This window comes from Stegostoma tigrinum, chromosome 12 (genome assembly GCF_030684315.1).
Source record: "Stegostoma tigrinum isolate sSteTig4 chromosome 12, sSteTig4.hap1, whole genome shotgun sequence".
In the NCBI taxonomy this organism is placed as follows: Eukaryota; Metazoa; Chordata; class Chondrichthyes; order Orectolobiformes; family Stegostomatidae; genus Stegostoma; species Stegostoma tigrinum.
In genome coordinates, this window is record NC_081365.1 from 32784063 (window position 1) to 32811313 (window position 27251).

The window sequence follows — 27251 nt, forward strand, 5'->3', positions numbered from 1 at the left end:
AATTACGGTGGAAGCAATTCAACCAAAGCATTCAGGAGGGCATTAAATCGATATCTGAATGGAAACAATGTACAAGGGTATGAGGAATAGGCAGGAGAATGGCATTAAGTCATAATGCCTGTTTAGAGAGCAAGTCCATATGTAATTGGATAAATGGCTTAATTCTGAGCTGTAAAACTGTAATTGAATCTCTCCAGGCCTTCTTTTTGTTCCTTTCCTCATTAAACAAATGAAGGTGGGAGAAAACCCATTTCTGGCATTTCCAATTTCTGGAAAACATCAGACCTAGCACTTTCCCTCTATGCTGTTAGACCTGCTGAACATTCCCAGCATTGTGCTTATTTCCCATTATTTGAGACTTTTTATTGATTCAAATGAAAATGGACCATGACTTTATTCAATTAATACACGTCAGCTAGATATTTTAAATTTAAAGCATAGTATTCAATTGCTATCTTTCTTAGTTATCAAGACTTACCTTGCATTATCCACCAATTCTGCCAATGCTCCAAAGATGAAGTCATGCGTGATCCTAGAAGTGTGGAAAAAATGTACCTATGCTTTTCTTTGCATGGTCAAAAATGTAAATAAATATTTAAAAAATTACTAAGTCATATTTACGAGTTTGCATGAAGGTAGTCACAAGTAAGTTGTGCTCTGGATAATTCTTGGTACTTGTCAGTCATTTTTATCCTTACTTTCTCTTTTCACCATAACTTTCCAGTTATGCCAAGAGCTTAGGTAGCACTTTAAGATTCTCCAGCTTTATTCTGTAAAATATCAGGAACTCAAGATGACTTATAAAAAAAGACTCAAAGTAAGCTTGTAAGATTTTATTTTAAAATCATAAGGACAGATGTGAAAAGTGAGTAATCTAATTTGGTATTATACCAAGGTCCTTCACGTGTCCTTACTTGGTCTGGTTTAAATGTGACAACATGCACCGAAATGTATTTTAGAAACCAAAAGAATTATGGCTGTTGTGGAAATCAGACACAAAAACAGAAAAAGTGATGGAAAAGCTCAGCAGGACTGGCAGCAGATCTGAGGAAGGGTAACCAGATCCTAAATATTAACTCTGATTTCTCTTTACAGGTGCTACCAGGCACACTGAGCTTTTCCACTGAAATGTATTTTACTCTTGATTAGCTCGTAAAAGGCATACAATTCAAGGCAAATCAGGAATAGGCAATAAGTGTTGGCCTTTCCATCAACATCTGCGTCCCTTGAAAAGAATTTTATAAAGTGTCTAATCCAGGCATTTCAATGTGCTCTATTCAATATTAAGAATTTTTGAGTGCTGTGGTTGATTCGCTCACTGACCTAGTTCGTTAGTTTACAGACGTTTCATTACCCGATGGATAACATCATCAGTGCAGCCTCCGATGAAGTGTTGTGGTGTTCCTGGCTGGTATTTAAACTCTGGGGTCCATTGGAATTGATTGCCTCATTTCCAGTTTTCCTTCACAGTGGTGTATGTGTAGGGTCTCATTCTATGTATTTGTTATGGTCTTCTTGATGGATAACCAGGCCTCTAGGAATTCCTGTGTTTGTCTCTGCTTGGCTTGTCCTAGGACCCTGGTGTTGTCCCAATTGATCTGGTGGTTTTCCTTATCCGTGTGAATGGAGATGAGCGAGTATTGGTCATGTCTTTTTATTGCTAGTTGGTGTTCATGTACTCTTGTAACCAGTTTGCTCCCCGTCTGTCCAATGTAAAGTTTGTCGCAATGCTCGCATGGAATTTTGCATGTTACATCGATTCTGTCCATAGTGGGTTAGAAGTCTTTGGTTCAAATTAGCAGTTGATGTGGGTTTTTGTGCTACTGTGATGCCCAACGGTCATAGGAGTTTTGTGGTCAGGTAGGATACGCTCTTGATGTTTGGTAGCGTGATGAGTGTGTTAGGGTGTGCAATATCTTCCTGTTGATGTTCATGTGATCCAGTTGTTCAGGTGTTCATTGTCTTAAGTACCCTGGTAGAGGTACTCCTCTTCATCTTGGTGTATGCCGGGTTGCTACAGTGCATTGCCGCCCATTTAAATAGTGTTTTCACGCAACTTCATTTGTGGGTGTTGGGGCGGTTACTGTTGAAATTCACTACTTGGTCAGGGTGTGTGGCTTTTCTGTGTATCTTCATCAGGACCCCATTGGTCCTGCGTTCTACCATGACATCCAGGAATGGGATCTGTTCATTTTTTTCCTCTTCTCTGGTGAATTTGATGCTGGTGAGAATACTGCTTATTAGTTGGTGTATCTCCTTTAGTTTGGTCCATTTGATGATGACAAAAGTATTGTCCACGTATCGGATCCATGGTTTGGGTTGGATTTGAGGAAGGGCTATGCTTTCGAGTCTCTGCATCCCCGCTTCTGCTGTTAGTCCGAAAATAGGTGACCCCATGGGTGTCCCATTGATCTGTTTGTACATTGGCTATTAAAGGTAAGGTGGGTCGTGAGGCACAGGGCCAGTAGTTTTAGCATGTTTTCAGTGGAGATGGTGTCACTTTGGTCTCGTTCTTTTAGTCGTGTTGCTAGTGTTTCTCTTGCCAGTGGTATGTCATTCAATGTGACTAGAGTAGTAATGTCAAGTGAGACCATGGTCTCATCATCGTGTATTTTTATATCCTTGAGGAACTCCTGGGCTGAGTGGATTGAGTGGGGTAACTTGCTGATGAAGTACTTTTGCCTTCGTTGTAATTCCTTGGCTGACGTGTGTTGGTGTGCCTGGGAGGGCTTCTATAGGTCTGAGGGGCACTTCTGGTTTGTTCACCTTTGGGAGGCCATAGAAAGGGACAAGCCCCCTCCACCCCCCCATTCTGTTTCCATATACAAAATTCCATGCAAGAACTGTGACAAACATTATATCGGACCGACAGGAAGAAAGATTGGCCACTACAGTACAGGAACACCAACTAGCAATAAAAAGGCACGATCAATACTCACTCATCTCCATTTACATGGATAAGGAAAACCACCAGTTCGATTGGGACAAGACCTGGGTCCTAGAACAGGCCAAACAGAGACAAGCACGGGAATTCCTAGAGGCCTGGATCTCCACCAGGAAGGCCGTCAACAAATACATAGAATTAGGCCCTATATATACATACCACTGTGAAGGAAAACTGAAAATGAGGTAATGAAATCCAATGGGCACCAGAGTTTAAAAACCAGGTGGGAAAACACAACAATGCTTCATCAGAGACTGCACTGTTACCGAGCAGGGTAATGAACATCTGCGAGCCAACAAACCAGCTTGGCGAGCAAACCAACCACAGTATCCACAACTCAAGCTACAAATCTACTCAAGAATTGATTCCTACCAACACCCCAGTAGCTGTTGACTTATTAAATCAAATATCAACTCTTCAACCTGAAACCAAATTAAAATAACACAAGGTCTCTTACCATTACGAAACGTAGCAATTTAAAAACATACTTGTCAAAACTCAGTGTGGAATTTAACAGATACACCTAGCAGAAAACTTCATTTTCTGATTGATTCAGACACTGATCAAAAATTGAATGGTAAACGGTTTTTTTTCCCTAAACACTGCGAGATTCTTGAAATCTGGGACTAAAAAATGCGACAAAATCATGGAAATACCATCCTATCCACCTGGAATTTCGTAGTACCATTTTAACTTGTTCTCAGTTACGGATTGTATCCTGATTCATTTTTAAAACTGCGTTAATCTGGAAAAATACCGTACAATTTCAAACCGACCATGCTAACTGATGAAAAATGCTTGCAAATGCAATAGTCACATAACTGATATCACGTCCTGGGTTAGGGTCATGACTACCGCGCAGTTCCCATCGCACTGCTGACGCAAACCAGAAAGAAAAATTAACACAAAATACGCGCAGCCCACTCCCGCAAGGAAAATGAAACTTGCGGGCTCTAGATAACGGCCGTAAACTCGCCGTGAAGGATAGGGTCACGATGTCGAAAATAAAAATCGAGAACAAACATAAAAGCATACTTCTCTAAAATAACTGGCGAGGAGGCGTTGGGGAGAAAAAGAAACTTATGACTTCCCAATTAAACTAAATGTGACCTAGGAAAGGCCTGCACTGCCGGGCAGGGAAATTGCGTCTCTGGGACATCTAGCGGTAACGCCCACCTGGAAGCTTCGCGCTGCCATTAGCTGACGGCACGTGCCCCTCATCTGGCACGTGGTTCTCGGCACCTGGCTGAGCGCGCGTGAGCATCGGCCTGCTGCAATAAACTAACCTCGACATTAATCCCCCATCTCCATCGCCCTCCAGATATGCATTGGAAACAATCACGAAGCGAATAGACATTTTTCCCGTCAATGGAGGATTTTCTTCCTTTTCAGTTTGCATGGGGGCTCAACTGTCAGGTAAACATTCCCAAAATTCATTTTCTCTTGAGGCTTAATCATTTTAAACCAGCGTGTTTGTAATTTCCTGCCCGTGGGAAAGCATGCATGATGTTTCATATTTTCTTTTCATGGGTGAGTCATAATCATATCCCTGGTGAAAACAGATTGCAAGCTTCCCTCATAATTTGGATACACTGTAGTTTCAAACACTCCAAATATTTTTAAATACAGTGTGCCTAAAAGATTGCGCACAATAGACTGGATTTTATGCAAGAAATCCTGCTGTGAAGAATGAAAGCAGATCTGGAGTCTTCAAGTATGGATGGTGCAACTGAGAGGCTATTTTACCATTGGCATCCAATTGAGAGGCCAGACTGTTTGCCAAATTAGCATAGCAGCGTGTCTTTCCAACCTGTTGGCCTAATTAGAGGGCTGATGGGCTGGCACCCTCCTCAACATCAACCACATAAAACTCACTGCTTTTAAAGTCTTATGGTGCGGTGGTAGCAATCTGTTTCTGAGCCAAGGAGGTCCAGGTTCAAGTCCTACTTGCTTCCAAGGCAATAGGGAGTAGCAGAGCATATGTCCATTTTGAGAATTCCATTGAAAGGTGGGTAAGAAATGTGTTCAATATGTTAACCGCAGGTAGGCCCCAGCTATCAGAGAGGTAAACCTTCCAGTGATAGTGCTGGAGCCAAAGTATTGGACATGCCTCTCAGGAGTTCCTCCGGTAGGCAGAAAAAAGAACGATCACCAGGCAGGAAATCTTCTGAATGTAAAACCAATCTGACCTGGGAGGGGGTTATGAGGTCTTTCTTTATGCGAGTAAAATCCAGTGTCATGGTAAGACAGCTGTTAACTGACCAATTAGTTCAAATAATTGCTTGCTAACCTCCAGTCCATAGACAGTTGAGCCACTGCTATTTACTACTTGTGGAAATATTTCTTGATAGTTAGAAGATCTGAGTTTCTATCCCAATGTCTTCTGCCACCATTTAACAAGCCCACTTGCCTCTCAGTCTGTTGCCACAGGACTGGTAAAATAAGGCAGGAATAATCCAAATACTATGACTAAATCACAATGTCAGCCAGCCTTTTCTTAAGAAAAAAAAAGGCCCAATTGACACAATTTCCCTCAAAGAAGCCAGTTTTCTTTGCTTGATTACCTTGAATTGTTCTAAATACACATGCATAAAATGTATATTAAGAGCATTTGATATCGTACGTCTAAGGTTAATAGGCCTGTAGGATCAGTTGGTTGGATGGCTGCTCTGCATGCAGAGTAATGCCGGCGGCAGGGGTTCAATTCCTGCATTGGTTAAGGTTACCATGAAGGTCTCTGCTTCTCAAATTCTCCCCTCACCTCAGGCAGGGTGATATCAGGTTAAACCACCTTCAGTTGTCACTTTCTAATGAGAGAGCAGACCTATGATCCAGCAGGCCTAAAATGACCTTACCTTAGTTTTCTTCAATTTTCGAAAGGAATTACATTTGCAATTTTCCAGTCAAATGGAACTTTGCCCAAATTGAGGAAATTTAGAACCCATGCAACTACCACCTCACTGGCCATATGTAAACGAATATCACTGCATTTCACAAACAGGAATATATTGATCTTTAAGAAAGAGAGGCACTTAATGTAATCCTTTGGAAATTCCTCACTATGTATCCTTGCTGATTCAGTTCCATCATTAATCAAATTGTAACATGTTCTCAACTATAATGTCACCTGATTTTGTCAGACCCAACATAACTATCAATGGAAGCATAATTTGCAGGGGCAGATGCAGAGGAAAGCAAGTTGGAAGGTGGAATAAGCGAGGAGAGTTAGGAGGAAGTGGTTGAAGTTAACCTTGTCTGTCATTGAAATAACAAACAGAATTTTAACTGATAAACCCATTTGGAGTGATGAAGTTAGCTACTGGTCAGCAAACTGAAAAAGTTAGTGAACAGGGATTTTCCATGGCTTTTTAAAAACATAGCCACAGTATTAGCCTGGGTTCTCATAATTGGAGAATGTGGATATCACCATGTCTAGAATCTTCAAGCCTCAATTTAAATGAAACCCCGTCAGGTGGCATCACAGATCTTTGCTACGAACTGTCAAGGCAGATGCAGCAACTTTAATGATGGAGCCTCAAAATGGCAGAAGCTGTACTTTGGATCTTAAGCATTCCTGAAAGTCTGACAGTAAGGACCCCAGGAAGTTAAAGGTTCTTCCCCACAGGTGGAAGGAAGAGGCTAGCTTCCGAAATTAAGCAGTTAAGACCAGAACAGATGAAGCGAGGAGTAATATCCCTCAAGGTCAAAAAGGTTTACCAACATTGAGAGCAGAAAAGGGTGACAGGCTTGTCATATCCAAATGCTCAGCCTTTCTTTACTTCACTAAACATTTCTCCTGTTCAACTGTTCCTCAGACCAACTCAGCTTGCTGCTCCACTCAATCCCCTTTCACTCAATGCATCTTTACTCATCTGCATCTGACCGTCAACTTAACACTTATCCCCTAATACCACTCCAACAATGTTATCCTTCCATCCTTTCCTCACAATCCATTTGTCACATTTATAACTCTTTACTTAAGGTACTTAAAAAGGAGAAGTTTTCAGAACACTTAGCAGAGACAGGGAGGAAGTGGGATGTGCCCTTCCAATAATCACCACCCCAAGAACAGCAGAAAGTGACAGTGACATTCTCCTGCTTTGTCGTGCACCACAGTTCATGGCCCTTGGAAGTGGGAAGGGATAGAGAAGCCCAAATTACTTGGTCACAATTAAGTATCTTGCAACCATTTGGCACACAATCATTCATGCTATTTATTTCATTTATTGTAATCACCTGTAACTATACAATGATGACTTTGAACTCTTTCCCATGTCAGTCAGTTTTAATTTACATCTTTTAACCACAATCAGACCCTTCTAGCATAAAACAGGTGGTGGAACAGGGTAAAAAAAATTCCCCAAAAAGGGGGTTGTCCACTGTGAGGAAGCATCATCAGGTGAATCATTACAGCCCTCGGGGAGGCCCTCTAGGCAGACAGTTGAGCTGTTACATCGAAAAAGGGCAGGATTTGATGATGTTAGGGACAGACTTGGAACACTAAACTCTGCTCGTCTGGAGGTACATGCTGAGCTGGGATTAGCAATACAGGAGAAGTATTCTGAAAACAAGCATGCTACCTTGGTCAAGGTGCCTATGCTCTGTTATTTAAATGAATACACAAGTAGCAAAACAGCATTTTAATGAAAAAATATTGATTTCAATACAGAATATTCTATAAATATATGTAATTGATAAATATCAAAATTATTGTTGGGTTTAAAAACCAAAAACCACAGGTTTGCCAAAAGAGATTAAATGCCATAAAAATTACAATATACTAACTATTGGAAATATTAATTAGATTTTTGTTTGAAATACAAACAAACATTTCTTAAGTTAAGAAAGCAATTTTTTCTTCTGCAACAAAAGGCAGCATCTTGAACCAGAATCGCTTACAAAAGGGTTTGCCATGGAACCTTGTAATGCTGATAGCCAGCCTACAATACACTGCAAAGCAAATTACAGCATAGTCTAACCCTTTGCATCAACACTGGATGTGATATACAGAAGTGGCTCTCATGTCCAATTAGATCTTGGACATAAATGGAAGAAAATGTCATACGATTTATCTTCCAACCAAGAGTCATATTGCACTCTGCCGCTCCACAGATGCTGCCAGTTCTACTTCATTTCACCAACATTTTCTAATACATGTTATACACACCTAATTGCCTGTATTATGCATCTTCCCCTGATGTGCCAGGCATTCTCTAGCACTGACATAGAATATGATCCTTGCAGTTCTAAAATTCCATTCTTCCAACAGCAATGCATTCAAAATCCAGGCTGTACAGCCTAGAAATTTTATGACCTTAATTCATACTATTGCTAATCCTGCAGAATATTATTTTGATGGAGGTGGGACTATGACATATTTTCTGCATTCCAGCAGTGACTGTATTCAAAGCACTTTGGGATTATTGCCAAGGTTGTAAAACGTGATGTCAGAATGCAAGTCTTTTTGTTACAATATGTAATGCAGTTTCATCAAGCAGCTGCAATGATCATTCCATGAAAAACAGTTGATTCAGGGAAGTCCACGATGCTTCTTTTACAGTATTGGGAAGTGGTTTGAAATTCTGAGGGGTCACAAATTAGTAGGAAACTAAAGAATATAGAAGCAGCTGAACACTTGCATTGGAATCTTCAACATACATTAAGTGAATTAAAACATTGGATCAGGAATGGTGTTGCTTATTTAATATTCAAAACTATGATTGGACGTATTGATCCTCCTTAAATCTTTTCTTCATTGGTATATTTGGTAGCTTAACAAAAAACCTTCTCAAAATCTTCCTCAGTGCATTTTGGTAACACAGTTTGCAGAAAATTTCACTGGCATACCATTTGCTATGGAAACAGATTTCATTCAGAGTTTGAGAGTTTGCAGTGTTAAAACAATGTCCTTGCAAGCAGTAATAGTTTGAATCTTGCTTGTAGATCTGTGATGACTTATGGTGAAATCTGTATGTGTGGATAGAATCTTCCCATCCATTTGCTTCATGAATATGACTTAGATAATTACACATGTGCTGTCAGAAGAAAAAAAATTTATGTCAAGAATTTTACATCATTGTTCCCCTGGTATTAAATAAATCTGTACGAAAGAAAATATAATCTGTGTTCTAGTTGGTTATGAATATATACCTAAATTATGGTGAAAATGAGAATGATATGAATTTCAAGACAAATGTTGGTGCTAATCAATGTTCGACTGGTTTAGAACACAATTTCATAGGAATAGAAGTAGTCCATTCACCCCTCAAGCCAGTTTCACCATTCCTGGCTGATCTGTGGCCCAGCTCCACATACCTGTATTTGGTCCATGTCCCTTAATACCTTTGTTTAGCAAAAAAATTTTTATCTCAGATTTAAAAATTAATAACTGATCTACGATCCACTGCTGTTTATGGAAGAAAACACCAAACATCTAACATCCTTTGTATGGAGAAGTGTTTCCAAACATCTCTCCTGAATGCTATGGCACTAATTCTAAGACGAACCCCTTGTTCTAGATTTCCCAACCTGTGCACAGCTCATCTTTATCTATGCTGTCCTTTCCTGTTAATATATTGAAGACTTCTGTTAAATCACCACTTAAGCTTCTCAATTCGAGGAAAAATAAACTTAATTTAGATTCAGTCTCCTCAACTTAATCTCTGAAGTCTAGATTTCATTTTTGTAAACCTACATTGTACTCCCTTTTAAGGCCAATTATCTCCTTTCTACGGTGTGGTGCCCAGACCTACTGTTAGTAATCCAAATAAGGTCAGTAAGGAAGAGCTTGTAAGTTTACTATATCTTATTGATGTCTCAAATGTTTTATCCACATTAAGCCATTGTAATAACTAATTGATGCATAGCTTTTCCTAAAAATGACAAGGGTGTAATTGGTTAATAAATCTGATTGTCAAGTTGCTGGTTTTTGACAAGCATATTCTGAAAAGAGAAGAATATTCCATCCAAATTAGGAACCCACTCTCTACCCATCTAGTATTCATTTGGCTGAGTAGGGTAAGTAACTTATAGTGGGGGAGAAAGAAAATCAAAGTCAACCAAATATTGCTTGTTCTATTTGGCTGTGAAATTTCAAGTGTAACATCGCCTGGAAGATAGTGGAATGGCAACAAGTCTTAAAGGGACTCAAACACAGCTATGGTCTAGCATTACAGTTTCCAATATCCTTATTTGGGGCTGACACTTTCTCCTACCAAAACAATGATACAGAGCCCCACTTGCCCCACCTTACACTTCTAGCTCTGCAATTTTTTTTTCCTTCAGCTAATTGTCTATAATCTTTGTTCAAAAACCATTGTTAAATCATCCTTCACCACCTTCTCAGGCAGTCCATTCCATACTCCAAACACTTGTTGCTCATGCAATCATATCTTTTTGTCAGTCATCTTAACAGGTGCCATTTGTGTTCAATCATTCTGCCAATGGTAACAGTTTCTCCATCTACTCTCTCAAGACCTCGATTTTGAACATCTGTGTCTTCTCCCAAGAACTTCGCAGCTTCTCTGTTCCATCCATATAAATGAAGTTTCTCATCCCTCAATCCATTCTCATGAATCTCTTCAGTGTCCCCTGTAGTGTTTTTATGTCCTTTCTAAACTGGATGTTAAGCATTAGACTCCATTTGAGACAGAACCTGTATTGATCAGACTTTATTGCTCCATGCCTCACTGATAAAACCCCAGGATCCTATATGCTTTATTAAATCTCTCAACTTGTCCTGTCACCTTCATTGATTTTTGTACAATACACTCAGGTCCCATTTGCTACTGTACTTTTTTGAAATTGTACTTGAAATTGTGCTGTGAACACCTAAATCTCGGTCACTAATTTATCAAAGTAGTGAGCCTAAGGAATTCTCCTAGGCAATCATCCTGTATAATTTCCCAGTCTTTAAAACAACCCTGTTAACCTCTACAAAATTTCCTCTTAACTCAACCAATTTCAAACCAATCATGCCAGCGTCCTTTTTTATTCTATGTGCTCTAACAATAGCCAATGACATCCCCATTCCATGAATGAATAAAAACAAACTTTGCTGATAACTCCATTATATGTCACATTATCAGATGCTTTTTGGAAGTATAGGCATACCAGATCAACTACATTATCCAAATCAGTTATGCTACCTTAACTCCAGCAAGTCAGTTCAATACTCATTACTAGTTGGCATACAGTACTGTGCGAATGGGATGAGTAAAAGGCCACGAAGAGTTTGATCAACCATGATTATATTCAATGGAGCAAGATTCTTATGCCCTTTTCTTGTTAAACCACATTCAACCAACTTTATTTTGTTGAAATTAATTTGTCTGGCAACATCACTTCATACAAGGAGAATTGGAAGCTAACGTCCAATGCCTGTGTAATTTCTAGCCTTACTTGACTCAGTATTCTTGGATGCATTTCATCTCATCTTGGTGTCTTATCAACTTTAGGTACAGCTAGTCTGTTAATTACCAATTTTTAAACCTATCCAAGTGTCTATATTATCTCCTGTTGGGAACCATCATGTTATTTAATAAGGACAAATGCAGAATTCTCATTGAATACCTCAGTTGTGTCCACTGCTTCAGTGCAATAGTCTAGTCTAGTCTTTTTGCATGCTTGTACAATTAAATGCCTATAGGAAATATTTATACTTCCTTTCATGTTAACTGTCAATCTATTTTCTAATCTCTTGATTTCCCTTGATAAATATTCACCTACTCATTTCCTTAAACTTCAATATTCAGTATGGTTCTCAGTTACATTATCCACCTGACATCAGATATAAGCAGCTTTTTCTGCTTCATTTGACTCTTTCAGGGAGCTCTACTTGTTTCCTTCATGGGAATATCTATTGACTGTAATACTTTTCCATTCTTTGGAAATCAGTTCAGCATGCCACCCTTGTAAAATGGATGTATGAATGTCATCCATTTTCTAGCTGAAATCCAGTAGACATTAAAAGCTGGATGTTTAATAGATCATTTTCTTGTTCTATTCTTCACCCACAACTGTCCTATACTACATACAAATCAGCATATTCTGTAGAAATCTCATTTCAGACCAGCTTTTATTTAAAAATATTTGATCTTCAATTGTAACAACTTAAGTATATTTTAGATTAAGCTCTGGAATTAGTGAAGTGCTATGGATCTAACAAGCGAAAAGATTAAAAAAAACTTTAATACTTGCCATCTGTGGCTTTGTAATCAGCAGCAAAATGTTGTGCATACATTTTCTTGGAATGAAAGTTTATTTGCAAACTGGAACTATGACTATGAAACAAAAATGGCTTGTGGTCTCCACAGAATCTGCAGAAGATCAGAAAGTAAAAATCATTGACAGAATCAAACAGTTTGGGTATGTCATGATTACCTTCTCAGCATCTTTAAACCATGTGATTTTATGTCATCAAGTCTCTTCTTGCCATTAAAAAATTTTAATTTTTGTATCAAGAATAGTTGTTTTTACTTATTTCTTTTTATTGTAAAACTATAATAGTCACATGTTCGTATTATCAATTAGTACTTAAGCTTAGGTATGGTCTCATTTATTAAAACCTATTTAAACCAAGGCACTTCTTACAAATTAAAAAAGGAGCAAGGACACAGTGGCCTTCAGCCATTTACTGATCTACAGGGTTTGGTTTGTATACCAGGAAGCTGTATAAACATTGCTATCATAGGAATAAATGTCTGCAACATGAACTACTTACTGTTGTACTAAACAAGGTTCTGGAGTTTAACAGGGTTGAAGTTGGATGCATAGTTAGAGAACAATTATGACTTGATGTTGCCAGTAAACCATCCAGGTGATTTTAACCCTTGAGCCTTATTTTAATATAGTTGACGGATTATGCAACTGATCATCCCGTGAAGTGGGGAATTTGCCCATTTTCCATCTGCAATTTTCAGGACCCTCTGCACACCAATTTAAAACTGGGACATCTTTCTTAAAGCTGTATTGACTTCTGAAAGATTTCATTAGAACTGTGTGGAGACAAATATATTGGTAGTAACATGCCACAGAGCTGCTGCCAGATGTATGGATGCCTGACTGATGATCCTGCTGGAGGAAGTCTAGTAAGAGGGATACAGTTCTTCAGCACCACTGGAACTGAAGAACAATGATTATCTTGTCAGCCTACAAAGAGGTGGTGAAGCTAACCAGGGCTGGTACCGTAAATCCCATGTCCTAGCTTCACTGTAGAAAGTGATTAAGCTTACAAGGGGTGCAAAGTCATGCACAAATCTCCTTCACTCCTGTTTCATGCCTTCCACATATTCAACAACTAGATCATAAGAACTCACTGCAACATCTCTCCTTATTTTAAGCAGTCATTCTTTCTTCTCTCTGCTTTCAATGTAGATACTATTCTCTTCTGCCATTCTAGCATTTGCAAAATCAGCAACTCCTCCAGTTCTCCTTCCTCACTCACATTTTGACACGCTTTGCTTTATATTCATCACCAGCCCATCCTCATTTCTTCTTGATCTCTCAGGATGTATATTATAAAAGTTGTTTGTACACCTCCACATACTTTGAAGGCATGCACCAATTTACTCTGCTCTGCCCTTTCTGCATCAAAAACAGTGCATGGTACCAGTGGAAGAAGCAGGATGTTGTGAGGAGCATCTAAGAGCATACCCCATGCCCATGAGGTAGATCAAACATGGGTGAACCTATTGGTTGCTCCAGAGGGTACTCCTTAGGTAAACAGTATAATTTCTAGTAGCTCAGAGTACGTAGTGATGTTCCTCCAAGCAGCAATTATTTTCTGACCTCAGTGGTGTGCTATGTAAGCTCAACAAACATTAAGAGTTAGCCATGTAATGTAGAATGTATCAAAAGAATGGAAGGAAATTCCAGTATCTGGTCTTGGCTCTTCAACCTTTTGATATCATAAACCTCAAAATACTAAGTGAACAATTACAGTTGAATAGCTACTGATGATTTTTAAATTTTATTAGTGGTGGGATACCACAAATATTAGCACCAGGATTAGTGCATGACCTGTTGCAACTTCACATCTCCAAAAAACTTGTGATTTTCACCATAATATCTGAATTTTCAAATTTGCATCTTACTCGCACTTTAATTATAATCAGATTAAATATGTAGATATTTCACCTTGTAACAGGAATACCCACCTGGTTACTGTGATAACTAGTCCATATACTTGCAGTGCAGTTCCACTGTTTAAAAGGGGAGAGAGTGTTTGCTGACTAAGATCAGCTGAACAGTAATCAGCTATTATTACATTATTGAAGTGTACTTTGTGAGGCAATTTGCTAAACTCTGAAGCAACTATATTGTACAAGTCATTGGTGTGATTACAGCATCAGAGCAACACCAGTTAGCAGTGCTGAAGTACAAGTAGTCCATTAACACATTAGAGAAGGAAGTTTCACCAACCCTTCCTGAGGAAATAGGGCGTGAAAGATAATATCCACCCTGAACTTCTCAGAAGTTCAGAAACATGAACTGTTTTTCCTTCACAGATGCTGCCACACCTACTGAGCTTTTGCAGCAACTTTGTTTTTGTTCGTGATTTACAACATCCACAGTTCTTATGGTTTTTACCCAAGGATGGAATGGAACCTCTGTCCCTGGCACTACGAGGCAGCAGTGCTAGCCACTGTGCCACACCATGGGTATACCTGCAGCCAATATTATACTAAGCAAGCATTCAGCTCACAGGAACTTTAATTCAGAATCCAGTGTTAAACAGTACAAGTCAAGTAGATGCGACTCGTTAAATAAAAATTTGAATTTAGATAAGATGTTTCAAGACCTCAGATTATGCGAAAGCATTTGACAGTTGAAGTACTTTTGAAGTATAATACTGTTGTAATGAAGGAAACATAACCGCCACTGTGTTCAGAAGACTCATACAAACACAATGAAATCAGTTAAGGTGTTAGTTGAATGATAATAGCCAAGATGCCTGGAGAACTCCCCTGCTCTTTTTAGAAATAATGCTGTATAATCTTTTACATCCATGTGACAGAGCAGATGTCTGCCATTTAGTTGAACTCATTCCTGCACAAGAACATTTTGCCCACAAAGTTGCTGCAAGTGAACTGATGACACTGCACTGAGGGAATCAGGACATTTTAGAACTATGCCCACAGAAAATAAATTATCTGCTTCATAAGTGAGACTAGAAATTAAACAGAAGTGATGATGGCTGAAGCTGAATTCAATGTCAAATCAGTTACAGAAAGAAATAGAAGAGAAAGAAAGATTGGATTAAGAGAGAAAGAATACCGGAGATAGAACGTGCTTATTTTAAAATCTCTCAAATTTAAAATATGAACAAATGCACTTGTGATACTTAAATTTTAATGAGGTTGATTGGGCACAAAAGACAACTATCATATTGCTACAGGGCCCTAATTACCAGTGAGTTTAATTGTACTTAGGAAATAAACAAAACTTCATGACTTTCAGTGCACAGTGAAATGAAATATTGTTTTTGTAAAGCTAAAAATAAAGTGATACAACACAAACAGCAAAGTTTGACAATTCACATTCAATTGTATACCTGCTTCTCACTTGAATTTGTCTTTTAAGAGTAAGTAACAGTGAGCGAGCATCATTAGCTTCATTGTTATTTTGACAAACTGTTTTGTTCCAAGGTGCCTTAATGTGTAAGCTATTTTATTCAGTCTTTGTTTTTATTTCGTGTCAGTTACCAACTTTAAACAGTTGTTTTGTTGTCTGCCAAATCAATTGCAATAAAATGTTATTAAAAAATTACAAAATTAAGACCATTGCTGTTTCATGTTTTGCTCACCTCTGACCATCAACTTCCAGATAATCTGCCATGCATGATTCGTCAATCAGTGAAAAGCCTCCCAGCTTGAATTCTTTGAAAAATATGATGATTCTAAAATGTTCTTGAACCTACAGCATTGAGAAAGAAAACACCAGGGTTTCTATTCAATATGATCTTCTATGCTACATAAAATGTTTTACATAGCTAATTTACAATTAACCTAAATGTATCCTTGTCACAGAACATAAATACATCCTTTACAATAACCAAATGAGGAAAAGTAAACATTTCTAAAAATAAAGAAATGCTTGCACTATCTAGTTTCTACCATCTTTTAGAAATTTCAGAGCTCTCATGTACAATACACTCATTAGAAATGCATTGACAATTACAATGTCATCAAGTGTAGTATTAATTTTACACAAACAAGTTGTACAAATGGCAGGATAGCTACACGTTTCCTTTATTGTTTTATGTTGTTGGTTGAAAGAGGCACTAACTGAATGAACCTCAGATTTTGATAAATTCCATTCATCTTCAATTTCATCTGAAACACTGGAAAATGCAGACGTCAGTTCAATGTTATCTGAAGGCCAGTGTATCTGACAATGCAGCATTTCCTATTATGTGTTTATGTCAACTGAGGGTATTTTTCACAAGCTGGGACAAACATCTGTTGTCAAACCAATGTGAGGAGTCTAAATATTAGACTGACCACATTTGACAAATGGAGATACTCCCATTGGAGATGAAGGTTAAAAAATAAACTTACATTTCCAAATCAATGACCTAATTGGTAGCATTTTCAGCTGACAAAAATCAGAAGATGCTGTTCGAACACCATTCTAAGCCTTCAGCACATGTAGGAGTGCCTCCAGTGTGACTCTAGACCATTGCTGTATTGTTACAGATATAACCTTTTAACTGAAATAATTACTGCCAAGGGAAAATTTGCAGTGTCTGTAGAGAAAGCAGAGTTACCATTGTGCTCCCGAGATGCTGCTTGGCTTGCTGTGTTCATCCAGCTTCACATTTTATTATCTTAGAGTTAACATTGAGTTCAGTTCTGAAGGAGGATCACTAGACTTGAATTGTTAATTCTGCTTTCTCTCCACAGCTGTTGCCAGACTTGAGTTCCTCCAGCACTTTCTGCTTTTGTTTCAGATTTTCATCATCTCCAGTCTTTGTTTTATTTCAGTTTTTTTTCATATTTAGCTTGACGTAAAATCCCACAGTATTGTTTGAAGAACACCAGTGACTTCTCCCAATTGATTAACATTTCTCTCTCATTCAGCATTACAAAAGAAATTAACCTAGTGCTATTTAAAATGAGAGATTTATGTATATTTTAATAGCATTCATTTTTGAGTTTGTATTTTTGAATTTCATCTCATGGCATATAGATTGTATGTGTATCCCAGTGGTTTAATAATTATTGTAGAAGCACTTCTATAGCCATGATGATTTCCTTTAGAACAATGAGAGAGAAAGACTTCCTGGAGAGTAATGGGAGCATTTAACGATTAAAAGTAAATAGTGTCATGCATTACAATTTCGAATAGGAAATTCTAACTTGCTTTTAGGGGCTAGAAATGTTTTAATTTTGTTTCAGTTTGGGCAATTCTGAAGGGTTCTTAGCTGAAGCTGGATTCATAAAGCGCTTGTGCTAAGAAAGGGATCAAGTTTGTTTAGAGTTGTTAAAAATAGGTTACCACAGTATATAAAGAGTTTAGTTTAAAAGTTCCAGACCTAAGGTGTTTAATTAATACTGCATTACTTGGAGTGTGTTTAAGCTGACAAATCAAGTAAAAAGTTATCAGAATCTCTCAATTGGGAACCGTAGCCAGAGCATAGTTAGAACCAATGAATGATAGAGAAGGGAATTCTTTCTGGTGTTTGACTACTGTATTGGGAGCCTTTTGGGATTAGGAGTAATATATTTTTACCATGTGTTTTAAAATCTTTAAATATAGGTTACATGTGAATCATTTTGGTTTTTTTCTCTTATCTTTTCTTTCATGCAGAAAACTTACTTTTTTGGTTAAAAGTAAATCTGCAACGATGCTTAGAAATAGTAAAAACTGCCAATGCTTGAGTCAGAGATAACAGTGTTAAGCTGAAGGAACTGGAGGACTTCCTTGGATAAGCAAATAGATAATGATGGGATAGTGTAGGGGAGGGGCTTAGATTAGTTCACAGGTCAGCACAACATCAAAGGGCCTGTTCTGTGCTATATTGTTCTATGTTCTATAACACTGTAGGCCAGGCAGCAGAGGAGGGGAAAGTTGACGTTTCAGGTCGAAAACCTTCTTCAGAAATGTCTGAGGAATTTCTGAAGGGTCCCAACCCGAGATGTCAAATTTCCTGCTCCTTTGATGCTGCCTGGCCTCCAGCTCTACACTTATCTCTACAACATTGCTTGTTGTGTTTCAGTGAAAGACTGCCTCATTAAAACCAATAAAACAAATTAGATCTATTAAACTAAATATTGTCAAAGACATCAAGATTATTTTGATAAATTCAATGGCATAATCCAAAAACTACTGAAAGACAAACATCACCTCCACAGGTTTTCGTAATAACTGGTCATCATCGTCAAGGCATGGCTGAATCAGAAAGCACAAGAACATCAGAACTATATAGACCAGAAACACTCGAAGAAATTCAGTGATTCTCTGAAACTTGACCAAACCAAGACGACTGGTTGACCACCAATTCTTACCATACAGCTCAGGAGAAAAAAGCCCAGATTTTGGGAAAATGGACAGAGTGTTTTAACAACATCCTCAGTTTTCATCCATCATAAAGGAGAAAACTTCTGATGACCCAGCCATCAAAAATATTATAATAAAACTCCTGTATAGTGGCCAAAAACCAGGAAGTGAAGCTATCCTAGCTGCAATCTCATAGGCTGGAGTTCACTGCCTGGTCACACAGCTAACTGAACTCTCTGGGAGAGAAGAATCATCCTGCAAGAATACAAAGATGCTTCCATTGTCAATCTTACAGAGAGGAACTGAGTTCTGTAAAAATCTTCACCAGGATCTTTCAGCAATACTGAGTTCAATGCCTTAACTGGGATCTCCTGCCAGAAAGACAGTGTGGTTTCAGAGGAAGTCAAAGAACATGGTGCTTACAACTCAATATTTCCAGGAGAAATTCAAGAATAGCAAATTAACTGCTCCACTACACTTATTGACCTGACCAAGGTTTTTGATACATTCAGCCAAGCAGGCCTTTGGAAGGTAATGGAGAAATTCACTGCCCTGAGGAATTCACCACAATGTTTCAACAGTTCCAGGACAGCATGTGTGAATATGTCTTGGATGATGGTGAGTCTTCTGACCTTTTCTGGTCTCTGAGGACTTAAAAACAGGTGTGTGCGCGCTAACGATAGCCTTTTCAACATGTTTTTCTCTGCTATGGTCTCTGTTGCTTTCCATGACTGTAGTCCTGGCATTCCCCCCCCCCCCCCCCCCCCCCCCTCATGGAGTATGGGTCCTAAGACAAGGTCAGCACTTAATATCCATCCCTGATTGCTCAGAGGTCAGTTATGAGATGACCACATAACAATGTGGTCTGGAGTCTCATGTGGATCAGACCAAGTCTGGTCAGATTTCCTTTCCTAAAGGGATAATAATGAACCAGATGGGACTTTACAACAAAATCAACATCTTTATATTTGATCCTCGTTTTTATGGCCATCTTTAAAATAGATTTTTTAAAAATTCTATAATTAAAAATCTGCCATCCTTGGATTCAAACCATGTTGCCAGAACATTAGCCTGGGGTTCCTTATTACTAATCATGAGACATTACCAGTATGTCACCACTTTGCCACATTAGAATGAGATATCACATGGACAAGAAGCTGCTCAATCTGAGATGACACCAAATGAAGACCAAGATCTCCCAGGACATTCTTTACAGTTTACTGTTTGGTAATGACTACATATATCCTGCTTGTTCATAACTGGATGTGCAGTGTAGCAGGGACTTGTTCTCTTGTATGTGAGAACTTCAGCCTTATGATCGGTATAAAGTAAACTGAAATAATATACCAGCCTGTTCCAGAAAAGTCTGATCCTTTGCCTAAAGTTTCAGTTCATGACTAGAAGTCATCAGCTAGTGCTCAATATATATGAGGACAGGAGGAAAATCCACAGTCCCCAAATTGCCCTGTAAAATTCACCCATGGGTGTAACCAGAGAAAAGTAGCTTCCATAAGTAGCAGATGAAATGGTGAGGAACTGCACCTCCAGTCACAGGCCTTTTTTCTCCCTTGCTTCCTGCTGATAGTTCTCAGTGAGCCTGTCAGATTTAAATGCAAAAGAAAAGCAGTCAGTGATTTAAGGAGCAGGGCAAGTGCCAGCTGTAAACAGGCTGGAGGCATGAATAAGAAGCAAGACTGCCAGGCATAGGAATAAGGCTGGTAAGTGAGACCAGCAGGCAAGGCCAAAGAGGTCAACCAGTGGGTCCATTTACAAAGATGTGATTAAGGCTGGCAGCAAGACAGGGTCTGGGAAAAGGTGTTTGTTAGGTGAAGTGAGGCTGCAAAGTTGGGAACCCACAAGGAAGAGGGAGTAAAACTTGGGAGTGATATACACTGGTCCAACTTATTTTATATACCTCAGAAAGTGCTCCAGTATGACCAGTACATTCATTCCTTAGTATTTTTTTCAACTGATTTTTCACCTATGCAGATAGGAGCTGTGGATATGGGAGCAGAGAGAAGAGCTGCAGTGAAAACAATTGGTAGAGAGGGCCTGAAAAGGGATGAAAACCAATTTTAAAAATTGAGATGACTCATTTAACTGGGAACATGGAAATGGAAATAATAATATTTGTTTTCAAATTAAAGTGGAATCTCCAGATTAAAACTATAGGAGTTCAAGAGCTAGTATATGGGGGTGGGGAGGGGGTGGGGAGGGGGTGGGGGGGGGGGGGGTTGGGGAAGTACACTGGATGATAATTAATACTGTCAATTGAAGAATTTAAAATTGAATAATTTTATTTCAAAATGATTTCACAAAAACTTTACACACTAAATTATTTGAGCGTCAATGGCTTTGTTACAGAGACAAACATGCAATCATTGAGCTGTGACCTCACCAGTGGCAAAAGAGTGCTTAGAATGACAGCTTTGTGTGTATTGAGGTATGTCCACGATTTTTATGCGACATCTTGTGCCATTTGAAATACTGTGGTGTCTAGGAAATGAAGGCTTCCTTTGCAGTTTGTAGCTTTATCTTTAATGGAGTGATGATAATTACTTAGATATTGATTAATTCTTCTAATGCATTTTAGAGAGTTCAATCCTTTTCTGTATAATAAAATAACTTTGCTTATGTTGATAAGTAACTGTGTAATCTAATGAAGGAATAAGAACTGAGAAACCAAAATGTAGTCTGAGAAATTTCAAGAACGGCCCTACAAAAGTGTTTTGAGCCCTGCTGTCAGCAGTGAATAAGTTGATTTCTCAACAGCACACTTGAACAGTTTATATCGGCAACAAAACACATGCAAGAATTGATAACAAGGGTGTTGCCTTCAACAAACTTTGATCGTCAGTTTGGGAATTAAGAGGAATAATTTGCTTACCAAACTGAAAGTCTTGCTCACAGCTCTATGCCTGTGAGATTGGAACTATGTACTAGACAATGAGGTCTTCATTGAGCTAGCATGTTGCGTAATCATAACATATTGAGAAAGTCACAATTGAATTGGATTGGTCATTTGACCAGAATGCCTGACACTTGCTTACCAAGGCAAATCTTCTATGCACAGCTCAGTTCTGGGGTGCATTATCATGACAGTCAAAGGAAGCATTACGAAAGGAATTTTGATATCAACTTTATGTCCTGGATGAAGCTTACCTACAATCACTATTCCTGGTGTAACCAAACATAAAACAGTCCTTCCAAATAAACCAAACATCAGAAGAGAACAGAAACATGAGGAGAGGAAATCTCAAGCCAGAATCTTGTCTAAGATGTCGAAGATCTGCATTATCATAACTCCTCTATAGCAGAACCTACTGGACCTTGACATTCACCTACATAACTACCAGATCTCTACCAAACACCCCAGCTAATGAATATATCATTGTCTTGAAAATTGAACATAATTTAAGATAGGCACAATTACAACTTAAAAACAAATAACTTCAGTGAGCAACATCCCTTTGATTTTCCACAACTATTCGAAGTCCAAAAATTGCAACATCTGGTCCCTTTAACTTTATATTGAAGGGATAACTAACTGTATATAACTTGTATGTCACCTGCACAGACATGTCCTAACTACTGCATGACTGCATCAGGACAATTTAGCGAGAATTTTGGCTATTAGGCACTTAGGGTCATCATGAGGATATAGAAACAGCTCTAACAAACATACAACAAAAGGAGATAAAGTGTAGAGTTGGATGAATACAGCAGACCAAGCAGCATCTTAGGCTCTTCATCAGAAGAGGGGGAGGGGGAGAGGGTTCCAAAATAAATAGGGGGGAAAAAAAATCGAAGATGGATAGAGGAGAAGAGAGACACATGTTAGAGGGGCGGGGCTGGAACCAGTAAAGGTGAATGTAGGTGGGGAGGTAGGGAGGGGACAGGTCAAGGGCAGGATGAGGTTAATAGGTAGGAAATGGAGATGCAGCTTGAGGTGGGAGGAGGGGATAGGAGAGGGGAAGAACAGGTTAGGGAGGTGGGGATGAGCTGGGCTGGTTTTAGGATGCAGTTGTGGTGGGGGGGTGGGGAGGATTTTGAAGCTTGTGAAATCCACATAGGAACCCTGCAGCCCAATGGTATCAAAGCGGAATATGAGTTGCTGTTCCTGCAACCTTCGGGTGGCATAGTTGTGGCACTGAAGGAGGCCCAGGATGGACATGTCGTCTAAGGAATCAGAGGGGGAGTTGAAATGGTTTGTGACTGGGAGGTGCAGTTGTTTATTGTAAACAGAGTGTAAGTGTTCTGCAAAGCAGTCCCCAAGCCTCCGCTTGCTTTCCCCGATGTAGAGGAGGTCACAACGGGTACAGCGGATGCAGTATACCGCATTAGCAGATTTGGGAACCCTGCAGCCCAATGGTATCAGTGTGGATGTCACAAGCTTCAAAATCTCCCCTCCCCTCACTACATCCCAAAACCAACCCAGCTCATGCCCACGTCCCCAGCTTGTTCTTCCTCTCACCTATCCCCACCTCAAGCCGCATCTCCATTTCCTATCTACTAACCTCATCCCGCCCCCATGATCTGTCTGTCCTCCCTGGACTGACCTATCCCCTCTCGACCTCCCCAGGCTCCATCCCCACCCCTTTTACATGTCTGTCTCCTCTCCACCTATCTTCTTCTTTGTCCATTTTTGATCCGCCCCCTCTCTCTCCCAATTTATTTCAGAACCCTCTCCCCCCCTCTTTTCTGATGAAGGGTCTATGCCCGAAACGTCAGCTTTTGTGCCAAGATGCTGCTTGGCCTGTTGTATTCATCCAGGTCTAGACTTTGTTATCTCAGATTCTCTAGCCTCTGCAGTTCCTAATTTCTCTGATACAACAATAGAGTGTTAGACTTATTGATCAGGCATTTTTAGCATATGGGCTTTGTTTTCTGTAAAGAACAGAATTTTCTTTCAGCTTTCCAGTGTGTGAGAATGTATGCAATACAAATTGTAAAGAATTTATTTGTTAAATAATTTTCCTTCTTTCTTCATCTACACTTGTGACAAATTATATATCCAACAACAGTGTTCTATAGAGACATAGTCCTACCAAATGGAAAATTTAGCTTTGTTCTGCCAAATTTTTAGGAGCCAGTTTCCCTGCAAGTTACCTTCAGATTCCATGTACAATTTATTTCTTCTCGATGATTGTTCAAGTAACTGGGTGATGTGAAACTCCCATTCATTCCAGCAAGGATACCACCACATGCTGCAAAAGTAAAGCAGAACTGAGTTAATTTAGCCCTGTACAGATAACAGAAGGCTTGCTTCTACTAAAAAGATAGTTGGCATGGTTATAATTTCTTAAGCCAGCTGTAAATGTAGGTGGCAGGATTTCTCAGCAACTGTCTCAAGAATGGTGGAAGTTGAAGATCCAAAACAAAAACAAATTGCTGGAGAATTGCTGGAGTGCAGTGAAGGCCAGGACGTTGGATGCCTTCAAGGCAGAGATCGGCAAATTCTTGATCTCAGAAGGAATCAAGGGCTACAGGGAGAGTGCAGGGAAGTGGAGTGGAAATGCCCATCAGCCATGATTTAAATGGCGGAGTGGACTTGATGGGCCGAATGGCCTTACTTCCACTCCTATGTCTCATGGTCTAAATAGCAACAGGTCTGGCAGCATCTGTGGGGAGAAAACATTGTTAACATTTTGAATCTTGTGACTTCAGTGCTGATAGCAGCTAGGAAAAAGCATAAGTCGTACTGAAGACAGGGAAGGTAGTCAGGAAGAGGTGACTAATTAGGTGGAGATAGAGCCAAGAGATGGGCTTCAGATCGGTATGACAGGTCAGCACAACAATCGAGGGCTGAAGGGTCTGTACTGTGCTGTTATGTTCTATGTTGATAGAAATACAAAATTGATAGGGAGATCGGATTGTTAATAGTAACCCAGGATGGAAGAGAAGCTGAATAAGTGACAATGAGCGTTAAGAGTGAGTAAAAATAGAATAGTTGTGTTGAAAGCAACCCATATCATGACAGGACGAGGGTGTCAGGAATTGGTTAAAGACATGGAAGCACACAATCAAGTTCTAAAGTTATTGAAGTCAGTGTGGAGTCCTAGAGGCTGGCAGGGTCCTCAAACAGAAGATGAGATGCTGCTGTTCAGATCCTGCCACTTCAACACACCACTGTTCCTATACCAACGTTTCTATCTCAGGCCTTCTGCAGTGCTCCAGTTAGGCTCAGCACAAATTTCAAGACAGCATTTCATCATTCAGTATGTAACATTCTCAAATGTCTCCCTGTTGGAGAAAAAATATCTGAAGTATTACTCATCTGGCAAATTCTGGTATGATACTTCATGCTTCCAACTATTGGTAGTAATGACGTAAAATCCCAGAGTTAAAACTTAGTCTATCAAGCCAAGTTTATGTTTTGCAATTTGAGCTTTGGTGATTAGTCATAGAATCAGAGCTGTATTTCATGGAAACAGGCCCTTCTGTCCAACTTGTCCAGGCCAGATATCCTAAGTAAATCTAGTCCCATTTAATAGCATTTGGCCTATTTCCATTTAAACCCTTCCTATTCAGATATTATTTAAGTGTTGCAATTTTATCAGTCTCCACCAGTTCCTCTAGTAGTTCATTCTGTACATGCACCATTCTGAGAGAAAGTTTCCCCTTAGATCCCTTTAAATCTTTCCCCCTCACCTTAAACCGACACCCTTTAATTTTGGACTCCACTGCCCTAGCCAAAAGACCTTGGCTATTCACTCCATGACCCTCAATCTTATAAACTTCTACAAGGTCACCCCTCAGCCTCTAATACTCTAGGAAAGAAAGCTCTAGCCTATTCAGCCTCTTCTTCTAGTTCAAACCCTCCAACCTTGACAACATCCTGCGTATCTTTTCTGAACACTTTCAGGTTTCACAACATCCTTCTAGCAGGGAGACCAGAATTGAACACATTATTCCAAAGTGATCTAACTAATGTCCTGTATAGCCAGAGCATGATGTCTCAACTCCTGTACTCAATGCACTGACCAATAAAGGCAAGCATACCAAATGCCTTCACTGCCCCATTTCCTGCAATTTTACTTTCAAGGAACTACAAACTTGTACTCCAATGTTTCTTTGTTCAGCAACACTCCCCTAGACCTTACCACCAGTGTGTAAATCCTGCACCGATTTACTTTTCCAAAATGTAGCACATCACATGTATCTAAATTAAACTCCATCTGCCACTCCTTAGCCCACCACATTGAACGTATCACAAGAGGATGCCAATGTACTTCTTAAAAAGCATAGTTTATCACATACAAAAGGAAAGCAAAAACTCAAACCATTAAACTATACAAGAACTAGGTGAATGAATTTTATTGTAAATATCAGCAATGATTCAACTCTTTCAAACAACTTTAGGTGCTGAAACTTCAGTGAAGAATCACCTGTTTGCATTTGCAAGTTTTAGTTGGGATGGCTATACTTGGTTTCTTCCCTACAAACTTTTGCATTCAATTGTTGGTGTGTTTAGTTAATGTTTCTTCACAAAATCCTTTAGCAAGTTACTAATACAGCTCATTATTTCTTAATACAAGTTTCTTAAACTTCTCATCCACCGCTTTCTATTTTTGGAGTTCTCAACTCCCCCATCCCCAACTTATATTACCATATCTTGCCAAACCTGCCTCATTAATTATCCTGCCCTATCAGATCGCTCATCGATTTCCATCCCATGTTACCACAAGAGATGCACCACAGTGGGATAGCCCATAAACAAAAAGATATCTGAACCAAAAACAGCAATTGCTGGAAAAATTTCAGATTTGGCAGCATGTGTGGCAAGAAATCAGTTAACTCTTCAGGTCCAATGACCCTTCTTCAGAACTGGGCCGAAATGTCAACTGATTTCTTGCCACACATGCTGCCAGACCTGCTGAGATTTCACCACGTGTGTGGCAAGAAATCAGTTTACATTTCAGGCATAACAAGGCACAGAGCTTGATGAACACAGCAGGCCAAGCAGCATCATAGGATCAAGAAAGCTTGACGTTTCAGGCCTAGACCCTTCTTTACATTTCAGGCCTGGTTCTGAAGCAGGGTCACCAGACTGGAAACATTAACTCTGATTTCTCTTCTCAGATGCTGCCAAACCTGCTGAGATTTTGCCAGGAATTTGTTTTTGGTTCAGATTTCCAGTACCCACAGTTCTATCAGTTTTTCATCCATAAACTCTACAGGCTTCACATTTCCCCAAGTCCTCACTCATGAACCTGCACCATCAACCTACCTTTCCTATGCAGCCCCTAACTTAGGAGATGACCATGCACAGATATCTTTAGAATAGACGGGCTTAAGAGGAACATTAGGGAGACGATCAAAATTATGAAGGATTGAGATTAGCTACAAAAGGGAGGAACTATTTCAGTTGAATGAAGGTCAATAATCAACAAACATATTTTAAATAGTTAGGAAAAATGCCAGAGGTTAGATGAGGTCTCGTTATATTACACAGAGTGAGATTTGATAACTGAAATGCACTGCCTGAAAGGATGCTGGAAGCAGAATAAACACTAAGTTTCATTTGGAAGTTCCATAGTTAGAGCCTCGAGCCAAGGTAGCAGCATTTTAAACTTTCATAGAAAGTGTCACGGGCATTCTGTATTGATCTCAAGCACCCATACAACTGACTAAAGTTACTGGCATGATTTCAATACTATTTAAAATGCAGCAGACAGATTGTAGTTCATACTGTGGGCAGACATGCTGATGCAACACAGTTAACTTCAAACATCTGTGTGTACAATGAGCCTATGCTGTTCACATCTGTCTCTTTTGGAACAGTGCCAGGATGCAAGCCATCTTC

The 27251-nt window shown here is 39.3% G+C and overlaps 2 protein-coding genes across 4 annotated transcripts in view; both read right to left on the reverse strand.

Moving 5' to 3' along the window:
- The window catches only part of LOC125457039 (ATPase MORC2-like), an 86338-nt gene extending 82255 nt beyond the window's left edge, over positions 1-4083 (reverse strand). Inside the window, exons 1-3 of the mRNA XM_059649998.1 lie at positions 3980-4083; positions 622-770; positions 479-532 (exon numbers count right to left, since the gene is read on the reverse strand). Coding sequence (XP_059505981.1) covers positions 479-532; positions 622-686 — 119 coding nt within the window. The 5' untranslated portion in view covers positions 687-770; positions 3980-4083. The remainder of the gene's footprint in view (positions 1-478; positions 533-621; positions 771-3979) is intronic.
- A 3610-nt stretch (positions 4084-7693) lies between these two features.
- LOC125457041 (suppressor of tumorigenicity 14 protein homolog) overlaps positions 7694-27251 on the reverse strand; it is a 56513-nt gene continuing 36955 nt past the window's right edge. For 2 of the 3 annotated variants that reach the window (XM_059650269.1, XM_059650268.1), the window contains exons 9-12: positions 23555-23652; positions 15750-15859; positions 12143-12261; positions 7694-8979 (exon numbers count right to left, since the gene is read on the reverse strand). In XM_059650269.1, the coding sequence (XP_059506252.1) occupies positions 8969-8979; positions 12143-12261; positions 15750-15859; positions 23555-23652 (338 nt within the window). In that variant the 3' untranslated portion in view covers positions 7694-8968. Of the gene's footprint in view, positions 8980-12142; positions 12262-15749; positions 15860-19987; positions 20043-23554; positions 23653-27251 lie in introns of those variants that run through there. The other variant, XM_059650270.1, reaches the window with a different exon arrangement.